Genomic DNA, 26,566 nt, shown 5'->3' on the forward strand with positions numbered 1-26,566 from the left:
TTATTGTTTTGTATGGAACAGTAGCCACGTCTTCAGGCGCAAGGAGAGCCCGGGCGATTTCAAATGTCTCCTCTCCGCAGACGCTGAAGAATATTGCCCTCTTCTTGGCGTCTTCATCATCGGTGACCCCTTTGGCTTCTAGGAGGAAGGTGAAACGGGAGGCGTACGCTTCCCAGTCTCCAGATGCTGGGTTGAACGGCGAGAAGCTGCTGTCAGTTGCCATTCTGAGTTCCTTGTGTCCCGGAGCTGAAGCCTGGATACACGCTGCGAGGCAGCAGTGCGGCAGGTGGCGGTGCTGCGGTGCTGTGTGTGGCAGTCAGCTCAGCGGGATCCCACCTTCGTCGCCAGTGAAATATACTCGGAGTCGCAAAGTGATTTCATGCTCTTTATTCAGCTCATAGTGGTGAGGAGGAATGAATGAATGTCCCCTCAAAGTATCTGCCTTATATACATTATTTACACAATGGGCTGCACATGATTGGCTAATTCCGGAATTGTACTGTAAACCAATCAGGTTGTGGATTCACTTCAATCTGGAGCATGATTGGGTGGTTCCTGCCAACCAATCATACTGCTGCATTGTTCTAGGACCAATCAGACTGCTGCATTCTGAATCCTATTGTTCTAGGACCAATCAGACTGCTGCAGTTTGGATCCTATTCGACTCAGTACATAACAGCAGGTTTTTTGGTTTCTGAATGTCTGACGTAGATTGTTCTGTATAGGACAATGACAATAAAGATGATCATATCGTATTGTATCCTCACCTCGCCAAAGGCAATCAGGCAGGCAGTGGCAAAGCTTCATGCTCCGGCACTGGGGGGGGGCACAGAGCAGGCAGGGGCGGGGCTGGCACGCATCCCAGGGGTGTGGCACGTGTCCTGGGTGCGTGGCACGACGCTTGTAGGAGCGTGGCACCCAGAGCGGGCAGGGGGGCAGGCGCGATGGCACCCCACCAGGATTGCACTACTGGGGGCGATGCACTCCCCCCACACTCGTCTTCCTCTGCCAGTGCAGGCACGTTGCTCAGGAAGCCAGCCCTCCCAGCTTCTCCAAGCCCCTATTTGACCGCTGTATCCCACCCAATTTCCAGAGCTGGTGCAAAATGGGCGGGGGGGGACACAGGTCTCTTCTCTCAGCCTGGATTGGAAAAAGAACCCTCCTCCCTTTATGACCTCTGCCTCTCCTCCTGGAGCAAAGAGCGGAGTCATTTTCCATGCCCAGACTATCATTCCGCCCAGTTCTCTGCCAACAGACCAGCTTCTGATTTGCAGTCCCTCGCATCGCACAGCTGAGAAAACATTTCTGAAGCAAGACGGGGGGGGGGGGAGGGGATTTTGTCCCATACCAAAATGCAAAGGCACTTCCTGGCTGCAGCTAAAAATGAATCATCTTTTTTGGGAGCCAAGGACAACCCAGATATACAAGCGACCCCACCAAGTAGAATGCATTGCAAGATTATATTTTATGTACCATGTTTCTAGCTCAAACTTTCCCCACAGAGCTGAAGATGGCATAGATAGGAAGTGGGGGCACCTCTTTTTGCGGTAAATATTTATTTCTTAGAAGGTGAAATTTTAAAATGATTACCTGATTAGTCAAATAAACATTCTAGGCCTACTTATAAGTCAGGTGACTCCTAGGTTGCGTGGAGGTTTTTTCACAGAATCAAGTGGTATGTGAGTTTTAGGAAAGATATAAAAAATAAATAAACGACATTAGTATATTTGGAAATAAGTTTATATATAGCTCCCGGTTTGGTCACTTTGTTTCCTTGGGTGCTAACAAGGTACCAGTATTTCAGTCAGAAAGTAAGCTGCATATTCTACAAGGTTTGTTTTTTTCTTTGGTAATTTTAAGATTTCTGCTGTATTTATCCTCTTTTGTTAGTTACTTTGATTGTTTTGTGGTACGTATATTTTGGGAAGTGCGATTTGTATCGCATCCCTGCCCTGAGGCTTTTATGATGATGGGGAGATTAGAAATGTGCTTTATAACAAATGGGGGCACCTCATTCAGTTAGCTCACTGGCTGAGTGGGGGTAGGGACTCCTGCCACTCGTATTTAACTCTGACAGCCAACCACTTTGCTAGTTTAGTGTATTTGATTCTACTTTGGTTTATTTTTGTTTAGTTAGAAAAGAGCACGTAAAAGTACAAGTTTAAATCAATATTTAACGGTACAGTGGACGCTTGGGTTGCGAACGTGATCTGTGCGGGATGCACATTCGCAAGCCACAGCGTTAGCAAGCCACAGCTGCGCGTCTGCACACACGCGGGTTGCGATTCGGCTCTTCTGCGCATGCGCAAAGTGTGATTTAGCACTTCTGCGCATGCGCAATCGCCAAAACCCAGAGGTAACCCATTCCGGTACTTCTGGGTTTCGGCAGTCCGTAACCTGAAAAAACGCAACCTTAAGTATCTGTAACCCAAGATAAAGGTAAAGGGACCCCTGACCATTAGGTCCAGTCGTGACCAACTCTGGGGTTGCGACTCTCATCTCGCTTTACTGGCCGAGGGAGCCGGCGTACAGCTTCCGGGTCATGTGGCCAGCATGACTAAGCCGTTTCTGGTGAACCAGAGCAGCGCACAGAAACGCCGTTTACCTTCCCGCCGGAGTGGTACCTATTTATCTACTTGCACTTTGACGTGCTTTCGAACTGCTAGGTTGGCAGGAGCAGGGACTGAGCAACAGGAGCTCACCCCGTTGCGGGGATTCGAACCATCAACCTTCTGATCAGCAAGTCCTAGGCTCTGTGGTTTAACTCATAGCGCCACCCGCATCCCTAGATATGACTGTATAATTATTTAAGGTTGTTATTATTATTATCATCATCATCATCATCACTATTACCTTTTCTTTGTACGTGTATTTAAGATTGTGTATGATATCATGGACTTCAATTAATAACAATATAAAAGTGGGGGGAAAGGAAGTGGCCAATGAGGTGCCCTGAAGATGGACTACATCATCCCAGACCGGGCCAATGGGAGTTGCACTCCAAAGCATTGGGAGGACTATACCTGTAGCACACCAAAATAGTTGTCCCTCCCCTGAACACTGTACAGCATTGCAAAGGATTATGGCAGAGACCCTGGGAGGCAACTGTCCTGGAGGGGCTTTTCTTGCCCGACATTTTGAGTCGCCACTCACCTTCCTCGCAGTTCCGGCCGTGGAATCCATCAGGACAAAGGCACTCGTACTCGTTCGGCTCGTTGTTTGCACAAGTGCCGCCGTTTTTGCACGGACGGTGAGACCCGCAGTAGTTCAGATCTGGGCAGGGAGGAAAGCTCAGGTGATTCCTTGGTTCCAGTGAGTTTGCATCTTTCCATCATGAGGTCCAGCGCCGAGGGCCTTCTGGCGGTTCCCTCATTGCAAGAAGCAAAGCTACAGGGAACCAGGCAAAGTGCCTTCTCGGTGGTGGCGCCCGCCCTGTGGAACGCCCTCCCATCAGATGTCAAAGAAATAAACAACTACTTGACATTTAGGAGACATTTGAAGGCAGTCCTGTTCAGGGAAGTTTTTAATATGTGACATTTTAATGTATTTTTATCTTTGTTGGAAGCCGCCCAGAGTGGCTGAGGAGACCCAGCCAGATGGGTGGGGTATAAATAATAAATTATTATTATTATTATTATTATTATTATTATTATTATTATTATCATCATCATCATCATCTCTGTAAAGGTAAAGGGACCCCTGACCATTAGGTCCAGTCGTGGCCGACTCTGGGGTTGTGGCGCTCATCTCACTTTACTGGCCGAGGGAGCCGGCGTACAGCTTCCAGGTCATGTGGCCAGCATGACTAAGCTGCTTCTGGCGAACCAGAGCAGCGCACGGAAACACCGTTTACCTTCCCGCTGGAGCAGTACCTATTTATCTACTTGCACTTTGACGTGCTTTCGAATTGCTAGGTTGGCAGGAGCAGGGACTGAGCAACGGGAGCTCACCCCGTCGTGGGGATTCGAACTGCCGACCTTCTGACTGGCAAGTCCTAGGCTCTGTGATTTAACCCTCAGCGCCACCCGTGTCCCATATTGTGCTTTGATGTACTAAGTATCCCCAGTCTATTGGCATGTATGAAGGGCACTTCTATATATCTGACAGCAGCCTTGCTATCAATAACATTTATGAAGGATTTGCTGGAGAGTACCAGCTTGTTTATCAGTAAAATGACAACTGAGTGCTTCAATTCTTCCTTAATATACCTGTGTCAGGTTCAGGGCGCACACATATCTGGGTGTACATCACACTAGGGATTGTCATGGTTTGGCTGCTGTGTTGCATAATTAGTTTAGCAAAAACTAAAGAGAAGAAAATGGCGAGTCTCTTATCCGTGGGAATAAAAACTTCGCAATGTGTGGCCGCAGAGCAGAAGCTGCAGGATCTTGACCTCTCTGGGTCTTAGAAGTATTTATTGTTGGGGGTTTTTGTATCTTTAGAATATAGATCTTATTGTGGTTTATGTGGAAATTGTTCAGTTTGGTTGAGTATTTGTTTAATTTTTTATGTATTGTTTATGACCAATTTTGTTATGTTGTTTTTACGTATTTTTTGATGCCTTGAGCATGGTTTGAACTGTGCAAAGGCGGCATTCAAATAAAATTATGTATGTATGGATGGATGGATGGATGTATCTACCTGTTTGGGCCTGACTCTGTTCCCTTCTCTGGCTTACCATCGCCTAGCTTACTGGAGACAAATTTAGTGACCAATTTCCAGGTGCAACACAAAATAATTTAAAACAAAGGACCCTGTCAGTAGAACATGAAAAGCAATGGCAAAGAACCCCAGAGGTTGGGTTCAACTTGAGTCATAGAGTAGCCTGGGGAAAATTCCAGACTGGCCAATTTCCAGCGGAAGCCAAGCCTCTACTGAGGATGCTCCAAGTGGGGGGGGGGGCCTCACCTTTGTCACAGAGGATGCCCCCCCAGTTGGTCTCGCAGTCGCACTTCCAAGGCTCGGTGCAGCTGCCGTGAACGCAGCCTGGGAAAAGAATGCACTCGTCGCAGAGTTGACCGGTCCACCCGTAGTGGCACCTGGGAGGAGGAAGGGGAAAGCTCAGAGCTGGTGCAGCACAGTGGTTATGAGCGGGAGATGTGAGCCAACCAGCCAGCTCGAGATGGCCTTGTCACGCAGTTACTGGCTTCATCGTTTTAAATGTATAATACTAGTCTCGCCTGAGAGCATCTTTTTTTAAAAATACAGTGGTACCTCGGGTTAAGTACTTAATTCGTTCTGGACGTCCGTACTTAACCTGAAACTGTTTTTAACAAGAAGACCACTTTAGCTAATGGGGCCTCCTGCTGCTGCCGTGCCACCAGAGCACAATTTCTGTTCTCATCCTGAAGCAAAGTTCTTAACCTGAAGCACTATTTCTGGGATACCACTGTAAAGGTGAAGGGACCCCTGACCGTTAGGTCCAGTCGTGACCGACTCTGGGGCTGCGGCGCTCATCTCGCTTTATTGGCCGAGGGAGCCGGCGTACAGCTTCCGGGTCATGTGGCCAGCATGACAAAGCCGCTTCTGGCGAACCAGAGCAGTGCACGGAAACACCGTTTACCTTCCCGCCAGAGTGGTACCTATTTATCTACTTGCACTTTCACGTGGGGGATTCGAACCACCGACCTTCTGATCGGCAAGCCCTAGGAACTGCCTCCCAGAATGGACTGGCTGATGCCATTTCTCCCTCTCTCCCTCTCTCTCTCTCTCTCTGTCTCTCTCTCCCTCTCTCTCTCTCTCTCTCCCTCCCTCCAAGTCCCTCAGAATCTACTGTTTTGAGTTAAGTCCTCTGGCACAGGCAACCGAATAGACAGCTATGTTCTAGAAAAACAACTACCAGACTTTCCAAAGGCATCTGAAGGCAGCCCTGTTTAGGGAAGCCTTTAATGTTTAACAGACCGTTGTATTTTAATATTTTGTTGGAAGCTGCCCAGAGTGGCTGGGGAAACCCAGCCAGATAGGCAGAGTATAAATAATAAATTCTTATTATTATTCCTCGTTTACATCTGCCTCAGTTTCGCACCCCTTCCATCTGCGGTCTTCCCCGTGTCAAATTTTAGACTGTAAGTGCCTCAGGGCAAGGGACTGTTCTATTGTCCTCATCATGCAGTGATGGCATTAATTAATAATAAAAGAGTTTACTGCTTTTGGGCAGCTGTGCCCAAAGCAGCTTACAACAAACATTCGAAACATAAAAATACAGAGCACTGTGGGGAAACAAATATACAAATTACAGAGCATGTCAGCAAATTCCTATACAGTCATACCCCATGTTATGTTTGCTTCTAGTTACGTTCTTTCAGGTTACGCCCCGTGGCGACCCAGAAGTACCGGAAAGGGTTACTTCTGGGTTTCGCCGCTCACGCATGTGCAGACGCGCAAAATGACGTCACGCGCATGCGCAGATGCACTGCTGCGGCCTCCGGAACAGATCCCGTTCGCAACCAGAGGTACCACTGTATAATTAACAACAACAACAACACATGCCATGTGGAACAGGGGAAGAAATGGCAGATACTTATCGTATTAAGGAATTGCACAGAGAGGAGGAGAGACAGAGACGTTTCTTCCTCCCCTTTTCCTAACTCTAGAAGTCATTGGAGTTACACAATGACACTGACACTGACAATGACACTGGAGTTACACAATGAACAGGCGTGGTGTTAACCTCTGGGACTCACCGCCACAACACGGTGATGGGCACTAGCTAAGACGCCTTCAAAAGGGTGGTAGGAAAAATCAGACTCTTTCCAAGAAACATGGCGGGACTTCTACCTCCTACGCCAATGCAGAACAGCGACAACACCCTAAAGAATTGTGAGGGCCATCGCCTGTCCAGGGCGCTGAGAGGTGTTAGGAGACACATACACACCCCATTCCCCTCACAAAGCTATAATTCCCAGAGCGGTTTGACAACTCAGCCAGATGGGCGGGGTATAAATAATAAATATATTATTATTATTATTATTATTATTATTATTATTATTATTATTACCAATCCTTCTTCCCAGGGAACTCTGGGAATTGTAGCTCTCTTTCTGTGTGTGGGTGAACACGGGTCTCCTAACTCAGCACCCTGAACAAATACAACTCCCAGGATCCCCTGGGGGAAGGCGTGGCTGTCTAGAGGAGGGTCACAGCGCTTGGAAACGGATGGTGTATATGCATAGCTGTCAACTTTTCCCTTTTCTTGCGAGGAAACCTATTCGGAATAAGGGAATTTCCCTTAAAAAAGGGAAACGTTGACAGCTATGTGTAAATGCGGCATCGGGAACTTTCTGCGTTCCACGGAAACCCCATTTAGCTATCTTTGACGCAGCCGTTGCTCGGCTTGGCTCCCCCCCCCCCCAGCTTGCCAAAAAAGCCTTCTTGCCCCACCGGGGCCATCGCGCTGGGCGGCCGGTCAAGATCCTGGCCCCTGCCCAGCCTTCCCAATCAGGGGCTGAGCCTCCTCATAACCGCAATCCGTGCCGCACCCCATCCTTATCGGCCCTGGGATCCAAGGGTGACATCATTTTTCCTGGCCAGGACCCAGAACGTCCTTCTTCCAGCGGGGCTTGGCTGGCTGTTTCCTGTCCTAGGCCATTGCCCCGGCGTTGGAGGGGAGCTGCCGGGCCCGGCCAGGAAATTGGCTGCTTGGTGGCGAGGGGAGAATTTGGGAAGCAGGGAAAGGGGGAGAGGTAACACAGATCCCAAACATTATGCACATCGCAGGGCTGTGCAATCCAATTTTACACAGAGAAAACCCACTGAAATTAATGGCCCCTGATTTCAACAGGCTACATCCACACGACACATTTAAAGCACTAAGGTAACGGGACCCCTGACCATTAGGTCCAATCGTGACCGACTCTGGGGTTGCGGTGCTCATCTCAATTTATTGGCTGAGGGAGCCGGCGCACAGCTTCCGGGTCATGTGGCCAGCATGACTAAGCCGCTTCTGGCAAACCAGAGCAGCGCATGGAAACGCCGTTTACCTTCCCACCAGAGTGGTACCTATTTATCTACTTGCACTTTGATGTGCTTTCGAACTGCTAGGTTGGCAGGATCTGGGACTGAGCAATGGGAGCTCACCCTATTGTGGGGATTCGGACCGCCAACCTTCCGATCGGCAAGTCCTGGGCTCTGTGGTTTAACCCACAGCGCCACCCGCGTCCCTTATTTAAAGCACTACGATACCACTTTAAACACACATGGCTTCTCCCAAAGAATGCTGGGAAGTGTAGTTGGTTAAGGGAGCTGAGAGATGTTAGCAGACCCCCTCTATTCCTCTCACAGTGCCGCAATTCCCAGAGTACTGTGGGAAAGAGCGGTTATTTTTGGTTGGTGGTTAAACCACTCTGGGAGCCGTGGGTCCGTGAGGGGAATTGGGGCCTCCTGGCAACTCTCAGCGCCCTTGACAAACTACAAGTCCCATAATTCTTTGGAAGGGGGAAGCCATCGCTACTACTGTTCCCAGGGTGTGTTGAACCACCCTGGGAACCATAGCTCTGTGAAGGGAATAGGGGTCTCCCGGCAATTCTCAGCACCCTTATCAAACTACCGCTCCCAAAATTATTCAGGGGAAGGAAGGCATGACTGTTTAAAGTGGGATCGTAGTGTTGTGTCCAGAAACATGTGGGAAATTCTGAAGGGACTGACAACTTAAATTCATAGGTAGCCGTTTTTGAAAGGAATGGCACGGGCTGCCCCTGTCCTAATGGGCCAAGTCTAAAGTCTTCTCTTTCGTCTATAAAAACAACTCAGGACCAGGTTATTTTGAGAGACCACCTTGCCCTCTCCTCAATAGTCCCACCTGGTGCCTGAGCTCAGCTGAGGGTGCCAGCCTGGCAGTGCCACGTAGCCAGTGGGAGCAGGGCCTTCACTGTGGTGTCACCCACATTAGAGAACTCTGTCCCCGTGAGACAGGCACCTCCTGTTCTGTGCTTTTGAAAGCCTCTCTTTTTAATCACTCCTTCCCCAGCTGAATTCTTGTTCTTGGTTTGTGGCCAATACGATCTACAACGCAGGATTTGTATTATTATTTTTTATTAAATTTCTATACCGCCCTTCATCTGTAGATCACTTCTTCTTCTTTTTTTACGATTTTCAGGTTTATACATTTCAGTAATTTTTCAGCCATTTTAACATTTCAAAACTTGAGTTCCTTCCCCCTCTTTCTGCGTATCCTTAAATTTATTTTTAATTTCTTCTGCATATCCAAACTAACTCAATTTGTTCATTTATTCATCTGCTTTAAATATATACTCTTGCGAAACTGCAGGTTAGTACAATAATCCTGCCAATGTTCTTATCTGTTTTACAATTTGTCTGCAAATATTCAATAAACCATTTCCATTCTTTTTTTAATAAAAAGTTTGTTATCTCGATTTCTTATTTTTTCCGGTAAGCTGCGCCATTCATCCACACTCAGCTGTACATACTTGCATTCTCCAGGCTCATCACAGGTCCCATGCGTTTCGTGACAACCCGGCCGGCAAATGGCTGCAAGAAACACGAGGGGAGTTTATGTGAGCGTTGCAAATTCAGCCCAGGGCAGAGCGATGATAATCATCACCATTACGATCTAATAAATTTATAAATCTAAAAGACAATCCAGATAATTAAAAGTCACAGGCCTGGCAGAAAAGAAGTGATTTTGCCTAGCGCGCTGATGACGCCATGTGAGTCTCTGTGTGAGAGAGAGAGCTTTCCACAAGCAGGGGAAAAGGCCCTTTCCGGTGATGCCACCCTCCGAACTTCTCATGAAGAAGGGCCTCAGATGATAATTGCAGGGTCTGGGACAGTTCCTAGGGGGAGAAGCATTGGGCTCCTTGAGGTATTGGGGTCCTGAGCTGCACAAGGATTTATGGGTCTAAAGGTAAAGGTAAAGGTACCCTTGCCCGTACGGGCCAGTCTTGACAGACTCTGGGGTTGTGCGCCCATCTCACTCAAGAGGCCAGGGGCCAGCGCTGTCCAAAGACACTTCCGGGTCACGTGGCCAGTGTGACATCGCTGCTCTGGCGAGCCAGAGCTGCACACGGAAACGCTGTTTACCTTCCCGCTAGAAAGCGGTCCCTATTTATCTATTTGCACCCGAGGGTGCTTTCGAACTGCTAGGTTGGCAGGCGCTGGGACTGAGCAACGGGAGCGCACCCCGCCGCGGGGATTCGAACCGCCGACCTTTCGATCGGCAAGCCCTAGGCGCTGAGGCATTTACCCACAGCGCCACCCGCGTCCCTTTTTATGGGTCAAAACAAGAAGTCAAATTTCCCAGAGGTCTGCTCCAAAGGTAAGCATTTAGGAGCACTGAAACACAAGGTGCTTCTGTTTCAAGAGACAGGTTCTATTAGATAACAATGAAACTTCACAGCAAACACAGCTTAGGTCACTTGGAAAGAAGATATCTGAGCACTCCAAATCACCTGCCAAGTACATGCACAGAAAATAGTAGAACTAGCTGAAACTGATCATTGCTAGCAGTGTTTGAAACTGAGATATGAAGGTAAAGGTAAAGGGGCCCCTGACCATTAGGTCCAGTCGTGGCCGACTCTGGAGTTGTGGCGCTCATCTCGCTTTATTGGCCGAGGGGGCCGGCGTACAGCTGGTCATGTGGCCAGCATGACTAAGCCGCTTCTGGCGAACCAGAGCAGCGCACAGAAACGCCGTTTACCTTCCCGCCAGAGTGGTACCTATTTATCTACTTGCACTTTGACGTCCTTTCGAACTGCTAGGTTGGCAGGAGCAGGGACCGAGCAACGGGAGCTCACCCCGTCGCGGGGATTCGAACCGCCGACCTTCTGATCGGCAAACCCTAGGCTCTGTGGTTTAACCCACAGCACCACCTAAAAGCTAGGAGCTAAATGGCACCTTAAACCTAGGTTATGGGCACAACGGAATGTCTAGATGGGCTTTTTTTAATAACAGGAATACAGTGCTGAAAATGAATGAACTGCAGCTAAAAGATTATGTTCATTTTTCACATGGTCTAGTGGTTCTTCCCCTGCCCACCCCCCAAAAAATGCTTATGAAGGTCTCCTCTCCAGTCTTCAGAGAGTAGCTGGAAGTAGGGAGGCAGAAAAAGGTCCTCCTTTTCTTCCGCTCTGCAGTTTTAATTTGAAATCTTAGGCGCACTGCTGAGCTCAGAGCTCAAAAACTGCTCGCGCTCATTAAATTCCCTGTCGCTAAATGCGCCTAGAACAACGGGAGTTTTGAACGCTGGTTGCAAGGTGTTGCTGATTATTATTATTATTTAAAAATAATATTTATTAACAGTTTAAAGATTACAAAAGGAGGGGGGGGAACAATTTTTCTGTCCTTCTTTGGCTGATTATTATGATTGCATAACTGTAAGTTTATTGTACAGTCTTAAAAAGCTGTCTAATCGTAGAAGGGACATGGCTGTGAGGGGCCATGGGACCCTCCGCTTCTGAATTTGCCACTACACAAGTGTTTCCTAGTTCTGCTGGATCTCTCAGCGGCCTTTGACACCATCGACCATAACATCCTTCTGGACCGTCTAGAGGGGCTGGGAGCTGGGGGCACTGCCATACAGTGGTTCCGCTCCTTCCTCCTGGGCCGTGTCCAGAAAGTGGTGGTGGGGGGTGAGTGTTCAGACCCCTGGGCTCTCACTCGTGGGGTGCCTCAGGGTTCCGTCCTCTCCCCCATGCTTTTTAACATCTATATGAAGCCGCTGGGAGAGATCATCAGGGGGTTTAGGCTGGGTGTTCATCAATATGCGGATGATACCCAGCTCTACCTCTCTTTCAAATCGGAACCAGTGAAGGGAGTGAAGGTCCTGTGTGAGTGCCTGGAGGCGGTTGGAGGATGGATGGCGGCTAACAGATTGAGGTTGAATCCTGACAAGACAGAAGTACTGTTTCTGGGGGACAGGAGGCGGGCGGGTGTGGAGGACTCCCTGGTCCTGAATGGGGTAACTGTGCCCCTGAAGGACCAGGTGCGCAGCCTGGGAGTCATTTTGGACTCACAGGTGTCCATGGAGGCGCAGGTCAATTCTGTGTCCAGGGCAGCTGTTTATCAGCTCCATTTGGTATGCAGGCTGAGACCCTTATCTGCCCACAGACTGTCTCGCCAGAGTGGTGCATGCTCTGGTTATCTCTCACTTGGACTACTGCAATACGCTCTATGTGGCTACCTTTGAAGGTGACCCGAAAACTACAACTAATCCAGAATGCGGCAGCTAGACTGGTGACTGGGAGCGGCCGCCGAGACCATATAACACTGGTCTTGAAAGACCTACACTGGCTCCCAGTACGTTTCCGAGCACAACACAAAATGTTGGTGCTGACCTTTAAAGCCCTAAACGGCCTCGGTCCAGTATACCTGAAGGAGCGTCTCCACCTCCATCGTTCTGCCCGGACACTGAGGTCCAGCTCCGAGGGCCTTTTGGCAGTTCCCTCACTACGAGAAGCCAAGTTACAGGGAACCAGGCAGAGGGCCTTCTCGGTAGTGGCGCCCGCCCTGTGGAACGCCCTCCCACCAGAGGTCAAAGAGAAGAACAACTACCAGACTTTTAGAAGACATCTGAAGGCAGCCCTGTTTAGGGAAGCTTTTAATGTTTAATAGGTTATTGTATTTTAGTGTTTTGTTGGAAGCTGCCCAGAGTGGCTGGGGAAAACCAGCCAGATGGGCGGGGTATAAATAATAAATTGGCTCAATGAAGGGGCTGGGTAGGACCGAAGCAGAGCCTCAGGTTCTCTTTCCCAGATTTGTGAATGTGTAACAAAGCTTCATTACTGGCAGGAGGCCAGGATGGAAAATGGCACCCAGTGCAGGACTCCTGGGTTCTCTCCCTGCCCTCCCTCGGTCCAATGCAGCCCCTTCTTCCTCTCCTCCGCCCTACGCCAGCCGGACGTCCCGGGACATACCCCGTTTACATTCGTCTCCCGTCCAGCCGTCCAGACAGACCTTGTTGCCCGCAGCGTCGCAGCTGTGGTGCCCGAAGAAATCGTCGCGGGGCCGGCACAGGAAGTTGCAGGCCGGGCCGTAGTAATGCTCTTGGCAGCGCACCCGCACCCGGTACTCCAGCGAGGTCCTGCGCCCGTGATGCCACAGGTCCTGCCAGCCTTCGCCAGGGTTCAGCATTCCCGAACGGGTCACCCGCTCCATCAGCTGCCCTCCGCCTGGAAGGAGAGGGCGAGAAAGGCAAGGGGGCGGGAGAGGAGACTCACTGCATCACCCGGCGAGTTTCCGAAGACAGAGGCAGAGGTGGGGGAGCCAAAACTGCCTGGGTGCATCAGAAGAGAGGAAGCAAACTGCAGCCAGTCGGGCCACTGGTCCACCAAGCTCAATAATAATAATAATAATAATAATAATAATAAATATTTTATTTATATCTCGCCCTCCCCAGCCGAAGCTGGGTTCAGGTCGGCTTACAACAATAATAGTGCAACATTCTAAAAACATTTCATTATAAAAATTACTGTATTTTTGCTGTATAAGATTCACTTTTCCCCTCCTAAAAAGTAGGGGAAATGTGTGTGTGTCTTTCCCTCCATAAAAGTAAGGGGAAATGTGTGTGCGTCTTATGGAGCGAATGCAGGCTGCGCAGCTATCCCAGAAGCCAGAACAGCAAGAGGGATTGCTGCTTTCACTGCGCAGCGATCCCTCTTGCTGTTCTGGCTTCTGAGATTCAGAATATTTTTTTTTCTTGTTTTCCTCCTCCAAAAACTAGGCGCGTCTTGTGGTCTGGTGCGTCTTATGGAGCGAAAAATGTGGTAATTAAAATCCAATTGATGGCAACCATTAAGCTTAAGTTCTGTAAAGATTGCTAGAGGAGGGAGTCAGGCTGCGCCCTGGCCAAAGGCCTGGTGGAACAGCTCCGTCTTGCAGGCCCTGTGGAAAGATGTCAAATCCCGCAGGGCCCTAGTCTCTTGTGACAGAGCGTTCCACCAGATCGGGGCCACAACCGAAAAAGCCCTGGCTCTAGTTGAGGCCAGCCTAACCTCCTTGTGGCCTGGGATCTCCAAGATGTTTTTATTCGGGGACCGTAAGGTCCTCCGTGGGACATACCAGGAGAGGCGGTCCCGTAGGTACGAGGGTCCTAGGCCGTGAAGGGCTTTAAAGGTTAAAACCAGCACCTTAAACCTGATCCTGTACCCCACCGGGAGCCAGTGCAGCTGGTATAGCACTGGGTGAATGTGATCCCGCAGCGAGGAGCCCGTAAGGAGTCTCGCTCCGGCATTCTGCACCTGCTGGAGTTTCTGGGTCAGTCTCAAGGGCAGCCCCACGTAGAGCGAATGGGGCAATACGCTCTACACTGGCCGGCAATGGCTCTCCAAGCTGCCAAGTAGGGGGCATTCGCATCCCTACCTGGAGCGGCTGCCGGGGATAAAAATCAGGACCTTTTCCACACAAAACAAGAGATTTACTGCCCTGCTACAGTCCTGCACCTGGACAGCACTGCAAATGGGCCCGCACAAGTTACCAGTCCACAATAAGGTCCGTGTGGCAGCCTGCCCGTGAGTCATTTGAGGAGTGGCAAACGCATAAAAGGAATCCGAAGCTATATTCATCCGGTTTTGCAGAAGCTTCCTTGCCTCTGTGCCTCCAACACATTGGTGGATTGTCCTCTACCAGGGCCAGGGCCTTCTCAGTGATGGCTCCGACCTGGTGGAATGCTCTGTCCCATGAGACCAAAGACCCTGAAGGATTTAACTTCCTTCAGCAGGGCCTGTAAGACAGAGCTATTCCGCCTGGCTTTCAATCTGAACTTAACTTGATCTTTTATTCCCCTTCCTTCCCTCCCCTCCCCTTTTTTATGAAGATTACCCGCTCTGGGATCCCACAGCTAATTCTCCCCTGGTCTCCTCGCTGGCCCAAATAGGACTAATTTAGCCAGCTAGCCCTGGTGATCATCTAATGTTTATTGGATGGATTTCCCCCCTAAATTGATTTTTGAATTCTGAATTTATTGTTATTCCCGTTTTATACTGTATTTTATGCTGTTTTTTGTTGCATCAATTAAGTGTTTTGAATTTGTTGTTAGCCGCCCTGAGCCCGGTTTTCTGAACTGAGAAGGACGGGGTATAAATAAAAAAATATTATTATTATTATTATTAGACAGCTAAGGAGCTCTGCTGCATCAGATGAAAGGCAGTTCACCTAGACCTCCATCATGAGTAGTGAGGGAGCCCTAGGAAACCCACAAGCAAGCCGGGTTTGAAGGCAAGAGACCTCCTTTGATAGATAGATAGATAGATAGATAGATAGATAGATAGATAGATAGATAGATTCTTTATTGTCATTACACAAGTGCAACATTGCACAAGTGCAACGAAATTGGATGCCATCCCTTAAAAACAACAAAAGCAACACAACAACAACAACCAAACAAACCACATTCCAGCCACACCCACACCCACACCCATCAAACTCCCAGGTCACACTATCGAGTTACTGCATTTAAGAAGGCCACAGCTCTTGGATAGAAACTATTTTTCAGTCTATTTGTCCTTGACTTGATGTTTCTGTATCTCCTGCCAGAAGGCAGTAGTACAAACAGACTGTGTCCCGGGTGAGATGCATCCTGCAGGATATTGTTTGCTTTCCTAAGACAACGGGAACCGTACAGTTCTTCCAAAGATGGGAGGGGATGACCAATAATCCTTTGGGCTGTGGTTATGACCTTCTGGAGCACCTTCCTCTTCCTAGCTGTACAGCTGGAGAACCAGGCACAAATACAGTATGTGAGAATGCTCTCTATGGAGCCTCGGTAGAAGGACACCAGCAGTCTCTCACTCAGATTGTTCTTCTTTAAAAGTCTGAGGAAATAAATTCTCTGCTGGGCCTTCTTCACCAGAGCAGTGGTATTTGCGCTCCAAGTCATGCCCTGATCGATAGTCACTCCCAAAAACCTGAATTCCGCCACCCTCTCCACCCGTTCCCCGTTGATATACAAGGGCTGAATGTCCGCCTTTTTTTCCTGTAATCCACCACCAATTCCTTGGTCTTAGTCGTATTAAGAGCCAGATTGTTCTCTCCACACCAAGCACAAAGCCGCTCCACCTCGTCCCGATAGGCGGACTCATCCCCTCCTGAAATGAGCCCCACCACCGTAGTGTCATCAGCAAACTTGATGATTTTGTTGCTGGAATAAATGGCTGTACAATCATACGTATAGAGAGTATAGAGCAGGGGACTCAACACACAACCCTGTGGTGAGCCGGTGTTAAGGCTAAGGGCTGTGGACATATGTGACCCTACTCTAACCCTCTGAGAACGTTCTGACAAAAAGTCCAAAACCCAGAGACAGGTGGAGTTGGAGAGTCCAATCGCCTCTAGCTTGGACACCAGTCTATGGGGGAGGATAGTGTTAAAAGCAGAGCTAAAATCCACAAACATATCTTTGCTGCAACTGATATTCAGGGGTAGACTGCTCTGAACATAGCTGTCAATTTACAGATTTGAAAATAAGGGATCAGCAGCCAAAATAAGGGATCAACAATTACTTTGATAAAATACATATTTTGTTGCGTGCAAATGGCTTTAGATACCTATTAGGTCTGTAAATTACCATATAGCACATATTCAACTCAAAAAACAGCAACAATTTGTTATTGACAAAGGACAGTTGGACACAGAAAGGGCCCCATTATCTTCAGTAGCTTATTTAAGGGACATCAATAAGGGACACCAGTGGGACATGGTGCTGGGATAAAGGACTGTCCCGCCAAATAAGGGACGCTTGACAGCTATGGCTGTGAACATGGAGGGTCTCAAAATCCTAACCATGTCCCTGTCCGGAATCCCACCCTGCTGGCTCCCGCAGGTGAGAGAGCAACTCCTTACCTTGGCTGGTGACGTCAGAAGTGTTGGCGGCATCCCAGGCCTCCAGAACCAGAGAGTACGATCGCTAGAAGGAACAAGGCATTTGGTTACGGGAGATTTTCATCCTGGGACACCATACATGTAAAGCACCATGATCCCAATTTAAACAGCCATGGCTTCCCCCCAGCCCCCCAAAAAGCCTAGGAGTTGTAGTTTGTTAAGGGCGATCTGACCTTTGCTGTAAAGGACTAATAATTTTTCTTTTTGTAGGAACATGCCAACCAGTAGCACAGAACTGGAAAGCATTCTGTTTTTCTCGTTGGAAACAGAATGTATGGTCAACAGCGGAATCAGGAAAAACTGGCAAAGAGATTGCATGCGTGGAATAATGCAAATGCTGGAAATGATGTAATATAGCGTCCTTTTATAAAACATTTTACTGAAGAATAGAAACCACCGAAATCACAGACTGGACTTCAGCAAACTTAAAAAGACTGAACCGTCCCGGAAGGGGATAAAATGAGATTTTGCTTCTGTATTTTTTCTTTTTTCCCCCTTTTTAATTGTTGTTATACAATGGAAATCAATAAAACTATATTTTATCTTGTAAAAAAAGGGTGCCGAGAGTCATTAGGACACCTCTAATTCCCCTCACTTGTTGTTTAGTCGTTTAATCGTGTCCGACTCTTCGTGATTCTCCTCACAGATTCCCAAAATTCCCTGAGAAGAGAGATGGATTGTAAAACCACTCTGGGAACTGTAGGTCTGTGAAGGGAACTGTGGCTTCCTGACATCTCTCAGCACCCTTCACAAACTACAGCTCCCAGAATTCCTTGGGGGAGGAGCCATGACGGTTTTGAGTGCTATCACAGTGCTTTAAATGAACGTGGCACGGTACTGGCATGCCCCATTTCCCAGAAGCTGTGAAGAGGGTGGAGAAGGGGCTCTCTCTCCAGCAGCCATCCCAGTAGGGCCAGCCAAAGACCTTTCGCTGGCCCTACTGGCCCTACGGAGAAATCTGAGGGCTTCCTTGGACAAAAAACAAGGACACCAGCCAGGAATACCAGAGCAAAACAGCAGCCAGTAGGCTCGGTCTTGATTGAAGACTGTCGCGACAGGACTCCCACCTGCCACCAGGTGGAACAAGATGGAAGCCCCAAACAAAAGAGCCCCCAAACTTTTATTAGCTGCTAATCCCCATGTTACACCCCCCCAAACTACATCACGGTTACATCATGAAAGGGGAGGTCTGGGGGCCGTAATCTGAGCATCCTGGACCCTGCTCCATGGTTCTCCTTGCCCTCCACCAAACACCCATCAAGTGAAGCAAAAGAGATATTTACATTTCCCTGTTTCCCAGCCAAGTTAATCCCACCCTTTTGTCTTCATCTGGGTTTGTTATTTCTGGAATGGCTACCTGTCTGGCACTCAGGTATCAGGATGCCAGGGATTATCACGCAGGCAGAGGGGCTGCTGAGCAGCTGAGCTCACATGTCTAGATGAATTTCTGAAGTTTTCCCAGTGAGCCAGTGCATAGATGCATTTATCAGTGAATTCTTACATTTGGTATCGTGCAGCAAAGACCCTTTGAATAGATAGGAAGAAACACTGGTGGGGTGTTTTATGGGGACAAATCACAAAAGTCATAAAAGCGATTGTGCTGGTTTTGGTAGTGGGCTGCATGTGCATGATATCTGCTGGAGGGGCAACCCCCCCCCCAACCTATACATAAATTTCTGCAACAAAGTTGAATGACAAGATGGCGGCCCCAACGTCTAACCCACTCCACATACAGAAGCCAACTGGGCAGGCCACCAAATCTTAATCCAACACTGGTGATAGGACAGTGTGCTCCACAACACCTGAGGCGCAAATGTAGGGGCAGGGCAGCAACACGCTCAGTCCTCCAACTGTTACTCCCCACGCCCCAAGCACTTTGCCGCCTGAGGCAGTGGCCTCATTTTGCCTAATGGTAGGACCGGCTCCACATACCAAGGAATAAAGCAGGGCTGCCATACGTCTGGAATTTCCTGGACATAGCCAGGATTCACCCGTCAAAGATGGCATCCAGGCAGAATTTTATTATTATTATTATTTATTGAATTTATATACCACCCTAGACCTGATTTCGTAAATCGTTTTAAATGTCCGGGGAAACCTGCCCATATTGGAGGTGTAGATTCTTTTGGCAATTTTCCTTAAAAATAGTTTTAAAACTACTTCTTCTTTGCAAAAAATAAACTCAAGAGCTTTGGCCAAGAAGGAAGCTCAACAACTTTTGTGTTCCGATTTTCATTTTTTTCAAATATGGCAACCCTAAAATAAAGGAAATACCAGGTTCAATGTCCTTGTATTAATTTACCAAGCCCTGCACCCTCAAATCACAGCTTGATCACCAAAATCAACTGCAGTAACATCATTCGTTGTTTCCCGAGTTTGTGAGGTTTATTTGACAATGACAAAAAAACCCCGAGCCTTTAGTGTCTCCAGCCCAGTCCTATGGAACTCTCTGGCACTAGAGATTCAGCAAGTATCTTCTCTTTCAACTTTTGAACGCCAGCTTAAAACTCTTCCATCCCACCCATGCCTATGCAGGCAATTTAGAGAATGCATTTTCATCCATTTATTTAATATACAGCAGAACCATCATTTTCAAGACAGCCCCCATCAAAGCCTGGCAAATTTGGAACTAGACTTGGATGATCTGATAACGTCAATCGTCTTTACCTGGACTTTGTTATTATTTTAACTCGCGCACAAAGTACTCATTCCTCGTGGCTATTTGACAGTTTCGTTTTTCATCTTTTAATTTCCATCCATCGTTATAAAATGAAATAGTAATTACTAAAGCAGGGTTGAGCAGTAAACACGCTTTCACTTTGAAGTAAATGGTTCTTTACTGGTGCAACCCCTCCAGTTCATATGCAGTTCATTAGGAATGTATTGTGATTTTATGCGTGAATCACCCTGAGATCTACGGATTAACAACAACAACAACTTTAACCCCCCCCCCCAAAGCCCTTAACAAAATACAACTACCAGGACTCTTTCGATAAAGGGCTATGTACAAATATAATAATAATAACTTCATCCAAAAAGGATACATTTTCCCACAACTTTTTTTAAATATTGATTTTATTATACAGCTTCTATGTACATTTGTTGTAAACCACTTTGGTGTTTTTTTATAGAAGTCTTTTTGCAAATATACAAATATTTTATAATATTTATAAATATTTTTATAAATAAAATTTCGGATCTGGGTGGGGCAGATGGCTGCACCCATTTTAGGGAGGTGGAAACTGAGGCACACGAAAGAGAACAAAGGATCGGTGGACAGAATCCAGGAGTCTGGGTTCCCAAAATCCCAACGCACCCGCGCACACAAACACACGGTCCATTCCAACTCTATGACATACCCCTTTTGCACATTACAAAATTCTCCCAACGCTTCATCTGCAGTTGGGGAGATCTGGAGACAAACAAGAGAACGTCTCCCTGGCTCTGAGCTGTAGCCCTCGGACACCACTCCCTCAACCACCACCAGAACTCCAAAGCTGGGAAGAGCGCTCAGAGAAATTGGCAAGGTTCCTCGCAAATTCCTTCTGCCCACACAAAGGTCTAGTTTTGGCACACAAGAGAGAGGAAAGGAAAGGGAGAGTCACAAGCCCTGATCTCCCCCACAGCTCCCCTTTCGGGGAAACCCAGCTTTGCTTGCAGGTAGGGCACATGGAAAATGTTCACACAGGAATTCGGATCTGAAATTGGATCGGATCTGTCGAAACAGAGCTCAAGGTAGGGGGGCCACTCAACAGAAAGCCAACCCAAACCCTGACTTGGAAACACGTCTCGTGAGATTTCCCACGCTTGAGAAACCCGATAGATGCAAGGAAACAATGAGGGTTGTGGTCAACATGAGTCCTACTCAGAGTAGACCCTCCGGTAAAGGGACCTCTGACCATTAGGTCCAGTCATGGCCGACTCTGGGGTTGCGGCACTCATCTTGCTTCATTGGCCGAGGGAGCCGGCGTACAGCTTCCGCTTCATGTGGCCAGCATGACTAAGCCGCTTCTGGCAAACCAGAGCAGCGCACGGAAATGCCATTTACCTTCCCGCCAGAGCGGTACCTATTTATCTACTTGCACTTTGACATCCTTTTGAACTGCTAGGTTGGCAGGAGCAGGGACCGAGCAACAGGAGCTCACCCCGTCGTGGGGATTCGAACCGCCGACCTTCTGATCGCCAAGTCCTAGGCTCTGTGGTTTAACCCACAGCGCCACTAATTCCCATGGAATTAATGTAGGTCCATTCATTTCCGTGGGGGGTCTACTCTGGCTGGACAGAACCCTGAGGACCTGCTCCCCGAAATATAGAATATTCTTCAGATGCGTTGCATCAAATAGGAGCGAAGGGCCTGCATATTCCTTAAGCAGCCAGGAACGATCTACCGTATTTTCCCATGTATAAGACTAGTGTGTTTTCTTTAAAAATTTGTTTTAATATTTGCCCTCGTCTTATACATGTGTAGCACATGGGGGGGCATTTAGTTGCAGCCATGAGCAGGAGATTTTCTGTGGCGATGGGGCGGGTGATTGGTGGGTCTGTGAAGGGCTGTTCATGATTGGCTGCCTCTGCGGCAATAATGCGGTTGATTGGCAGCTGTGGGTCTTTGGGATCGTTGGCGGCGGGTGAGCGATTTTCCGCAATTCCACCCCAAAAACAGCTCAACAGCTCTGCCAGCGATGGGACAGACGGAAGACGGATTTAGCAATGCATGTGGGTGAGTGCTTTTTTGCAAACCCCCCTAAAGAAAGCTCAACAGCTCTGTGTCATCTCTCTCCCCCCCCCCCCATTTTCTTAAATTGGAGTTCCCAAAATAGGGGTAGTCTTATACACGGGGGCGTCTTATTGATGGAAAAGTACGGTACTCTTTTCTGCTCCAGAGAGCCCATGTGAACTTGGGAAACCCAGAGCCTCAGTTTTGCCATCTGTGAAAGGGGAACACTGGCAGCCTGCCTCACAGGGTTGTTGTGAGGGCAACCAGCTCTGAGCTTGTTCTCTAGAAACTGATTTTGGAAGCATCGCACAATGCACTCCTTGGAGGTTTCTAAGCAGAGGTTGGACGGCCATCTATGTTTTAGTTGAGATTCTTGCATTGCAGGGGGTTGGACTAGATGACCCTAAGGGTCCCTTCCAATACAATTCTGAGATTCTATATGTCCTCATCCTCTGCAACCCTAACCCCACCTGCTCAGGTGGCAGCCCCACTGAAGTCCGTGTGATGTACTGAGTAGGATTGCACCATAAGTTTAAATGCAGGCAACTGCAATAACCACACCTGACTTTCCAAAGACATTTGAAAGCAGCCTTGTAAGAATACAGTGGTACCTCGGGTTAAGTACTTAATTTGTTCTGGAGGTCCGTTCTTAACCTGAAACTGTTCTTAACCTGAAGCACCACTTTAGCTAATGGGGCCTCCCGCTGCCGCCGCGCCACCAGAGTACGATTTCTGTTCTCATCCTGAAGCAAAGTTCTTAACCTGAAGCACTATTTCTGGGTTAGCGGAGTCTGTAACCTGAAGCGTCTGTAACCTGAAGCGTATGTAACCCAAGGTACTACCGTAATAATAATAATAATAATAATAATAATAATAATAATAATAATAATAATTGTACCTCACCCATCTGGCTGGGTTTCTCTAGCCACTCTGGGCAGCTTCCAACAAAAATTAAAAATACATTAAAATGTCACACATTAAAAACTTCCCTTCCCTTGTATTGAGAAGTTTGTAATGCTTGGTGTTTAGTTGTGTGTTTATATTATGTTGGAAGCTGCCCTGAGTGGCTGGAGAAACCCGGTCAGATGCGTAGGGTATAAATCAGGGGTCAGCAACCTTTTTCAGCCGTGGGCCGGTCCACCGTCCCTCGGACCATGTGGTGGGCTGGACTATATTTGGGGGGGTGGGGAATGAATGAATTCCTATGCCCCACAAATAACCCAGAGATGCTTTTTAAATAAAAGGACACATTCTTCTTCTTCTTCTTCTTCTTCTACTACTACTACTACTACTACTAATAATAAATTTATTATTTCTACCCCGCCCATCTGGCTGAGTTTCCCCAGCCACTCTGGGCGGCTCCCAACAGAATGTTAAAAACACAATAAAACATCAAACATTAAAAACTTCCCGAAACAGGGCTGCCTTCAGATGTCTTCTAAAAGTCAGATAGTGGTTTATTTCCTTGACATCTGACAGGAGGGCATTCCATGGTGCGAGCACCACTACCGAGAAGGCCCTCTGTCTGGTTCCCTGTAGCTTTGCTTCTCGCAGTGAGGGAACTGCCAGAACGCCCTCGGCGCTAGACCTCATTGTCTGGGCTGAACTATGGAGGTGGAGACACTTCTTCAGGTTTACTGGACCAAGGCCGTTTAGGGCTTTAAAGTTACAGATAGGTAGCCGTGTTGGTCTGCCATAGTCAAAACAAAAAAAAATTTTGGAAGGAATTTTTTTTGTTTTGACTAGGGCTTTAAAGGTCAGCACCAAGACTTTGACTTGTGCTCGGAAACATACTGGGAGCCAATGTAGGTTATGTGGTCCCGGCGGCCACTCCCAGTCACCAGTCTAGCTGCCGCATTCTGGATTAGTTGTAGTTTCCAGGTCACCTTCAAAGGTAGCCCCACGTAGAGCACATTGCAGTAGTCCAAGCAGGAGATAACCAGAGCATGCACTACTCTGGCAAGGCAGTCTGCGGGCAGGGAGGGTCTCATCCTGCGTACCAGATGGAGCTGATAAACAGCTTCCCTGGACGCAGAATTGACCTGCGCCTCCATGGACAGCTGTGAGTCCAAAATGACTCCCAGGCTGTGCACCTGGTTCTTCAGGGGCACAGTTACCCCATTCAGGACCAGGGAGTCCCCCACACCAGCCCGCCCCCTGTTCCCCAAAAACAGTACTTCTGTATTATCAGGATTCAACCTCATGTAAAAATACGCTGATTCCCAGACCGTCCGCGGACCGGATTAAGAAGGTGATTGGGCCACATCCGGCCGCCGAGCCTTAGGTTGCCTACCCCTGTTATAAATAATAATAATTATTATTCTTATTCCACTATTTTACCCTATTTTCTCTGTGTCGTTCCCTGCCCCTGCGTTCTCGTTCTTTGCAAAACGCCACGTTTGCAGACGGCTCTGTTGCTAATCTTTATTTATTACCCTACGAAACCTTTGAATATTTAAATGCATACCAGCGTACGATCCATTTAAATGAATGCATTCCTATTTATTAAATGCAATTAGAACTTTTCAGTGCTCAGCACAGTCTCGGCTCCGGCTTACTGGAATCCTTGGGAGCGAGTGTGCGCGTGTTTGTGTGTGCCGAGTCGAACCCAAGACCCAGCTGTTGGCCTCAGGCTGTGAGCCAGTTGGTTAGGTTTCAGCTCGCTCGCCTCGGACCTGGCAGAGCAGGTCAGCACGGGGAGAAACATCTCACAAAAACCACCCCGGGCATTGTTGTTGTGTTTCCATCTCCTGCCCGCCAGCCAAGCCAGTGCTCAGAGATGCTGAAAGTTGTAGTCCCATAAAATCCGTAGAGCCACCTCCCTGCTCTCCATGTGTTTCTGTTTCCCAGGGACAGTCCTGAATTTACAGAAGCCATCCCAGTTTCAGAATTTACAGAAGCCATCCCGAAATGTCCCGCTTTTCCTTGTTTTGTTGTTGTTTAGTCGTTTAGTCGTGTCCGACTCTTCGTGACCCCCTGGACCAGAGCACGCCAGGCACTCCTGTCTTCCACTGCCTCCCGCAGTTTGGTCAAACTCATGCTGGGAGCTTCGAGAACACTGTCCCACCATCTCGTCCTCTGTCGCCCCCTTCTCCTTGTGCCCTCCATCTTTCCCAGCATCAGGGTCTTTTCCAGGGAGTCTTCTCTTCTCATGATGTGGCCAAAGTATTGGAGCCTCAGCTTCAGGATCTGTCCTTCCAGTGAGCACTCAGGGCTGATTTCCTTCAGAATGGAGAGGTTTGATCTTCTTGCAGTCCATGGGACTCTCAAGCGTCTCCTCCAGCACCATAGTTCAAAAGCATCAATTCTTTGGCGATCAGCCTTCTTTATGGTCCAGCTCTCACTTCCATACATCACTCCTGGGAAAACCATGGCTTTTACTATACGGACCTTTGTTGGCAAGGTGATGTCTCTACTTTTTAGAGACATCACCTTGCCTTTCCTTAGGCTGTCCCTATTTTCATCGAAGAAATGTTAGAGAGTATAGAGTCATGTGACCCCTGAGCCAAGGAGATAAGGAAATATACAACCTTTAGAACACGCATCCCCAACCTTCGGCCCTCCAGATGTTTTGGCCTACAACTCCCATGATCCCTCACTAACAGGACCAGTGGTCAGGGATGATGGGAATTGTAGTCCAAAACATCTGGAGGGCCGAAGGTTGGGGACGCCTGCTTTGGAAGATATCTGAAAGCAGCCCTGCATGGGGAAGTTGTTTAATGTTTTATTAGGCTTTATGTATGTTGGAAGTGGTCCAGAATGGCTGGGGCCACCCAGTCAGATGAGCAGGGTATAAATAATAAAATTATTATTATTATTATTATTATTATTATTATTATTATTATTATTATGGAATAGGATGTCCCTTTTTTTTAATCAGAGGAAATTTGGGGGGGGGGGGCTTGGACTCTTAGAACATAAGAAGAGCCAATGGCCCATCTCATACAGAATCCTGTTCTCACACCAGCTTGTTGGAAACCAGCAATCAGGATTCGAACTCAAGATTCGAACCAGCAACTTTGATGCCTCTGACTGTGGCAGCAGGAGAGAGCCATCGTGGCTAGAAGGCTTCTCATCCAGCCCTCTTTTAAAGCCACCCAAGTCGGTGGCATCGCAGCCTCTGGTGGCAATGAGTTCCACAGTCTATGCGCTGGATGAAGAAGTCCTTTATTGTATCTCCGGCTCGCTGGAAGTCCACCAGTTCCAGAAAAACTTTCCTCTGTCCCGCCTGGTTTTATAAACTTCCACCCCCTCGCCTGTTCTCTAAACTCTTCCCGCTTCCTTTCCGCTGTTGGGAGTACTGGGGTCTGACCCAAACTCCTCACTGCTGAGCTGGCAGAAAAGCAGCAGGGAGGTTTTCTGAGCCACAAGGTGTGATTTCCTGGACCTCAAGGCAGACAAAAGAAAGTGCTTCTGCAGCCAAGAGCCTGGTTAAACTACGGAACTCCCTCCCACTAGAGGCAGAGATGGCCTCGGATGGCTTTGAAAGAGGATCAGGGAAATTTGCAGAGGAAAAGGCTATCGAATGGCTTGTTCCCCCCCCCCATTTAAACCCCCCACATGCTAAATCCAAACACTCAGTGTTAGGCCACATTCCCAATGTACATATAAAGCACTTTGATCCCACTCTAAACAGTCATGGCTTCCCCCAAAGGATTCTGGGAGCTGTAGTTTAATAATAATAATAATCAGTGCTGTTTTTCTAGAAAAGAGATGCCAAAACACTTCACTTATAACGGCAATGGAGTCTACCTGAGAGGTGCTGGAACTGAGTTCCGGATGGAAAAAACCACTAATAATAATAATAATTTATTATTTATACCCCACCCATCTGGCTTTGTTTCCACGGCCACTCTGGGCGGCTCTCAACAAAATATTAAAATACTAATAACCTATTAAACATTAAAAGCTTCCCTAAGCAGGGCTGCCTTCAGATGTCGTCTAAAATCTGGTGGTTGTTTTTCTCTTTGACATCTGGTGGGAGGGTGTTCCACAGGGCGGGTGCCACCACCGAGAAGG

General features: G+C 48.0%; 1 protein-coding gene and 1 long non-coding RNA gene across 2 annotated transcripts in view; one reads left to right on the forward strand and one right to left on the reverse strand.

Annotated features, from left to right (window-relative positions):
• The window catches only part of LOC310851803, a 153,057-nt gene that overhangs the window by 26,871 nt on the left and 99,620 nt on the right, over positions 1–26,566 (forward strand). The window lies entirely within an intron of this gene.
• LOC310851476 (uncharacterized protein) overlaps positions 1–26,566 on the reverse strand; it is a 57,980-nt gene that overhangs the window by 23,034 nt on the left and 8,380 nt on the right. The window contains exons 2-6 of the mRNA XM_083753951.1: positions 16,792–16,855; positions 12,870–13,124; positions 9,426–9,486; positions 4,909–5,039; positions 3,154–3,273 (exon numbers count right to left, since the gene is read on the reverse strand). Coding sequence (XP_083610077.1) covers positions 3,154–3,273; positions 4,909–5,039; positions 9,426–9,486; positions 12,870–13,110 — 553 coding nt within the window. The 5' untranslated portion in view covers positions 13,111–13,124; positions 16,792–16,855. The remainder of the gene's footprint in view (positions 1–3,153; positions 3,274–4,908; positions 5,040–9,425; positions 9,487–12,869; positions 13,125–16,791; positions 16,856–26,566) is intronic.

The sequence above is a fragment of the Podarcis gaigeae genome (assembly GCF_964106915.1).
Source record: "Podarcis gaigeae genome assembly, chromosome: 8".
NCBI lineage: Eukaryota > Metazoa > Chordata > Lepidosauria > Squamata > Lacertidae > Podarcis > Podarcis gaigeae.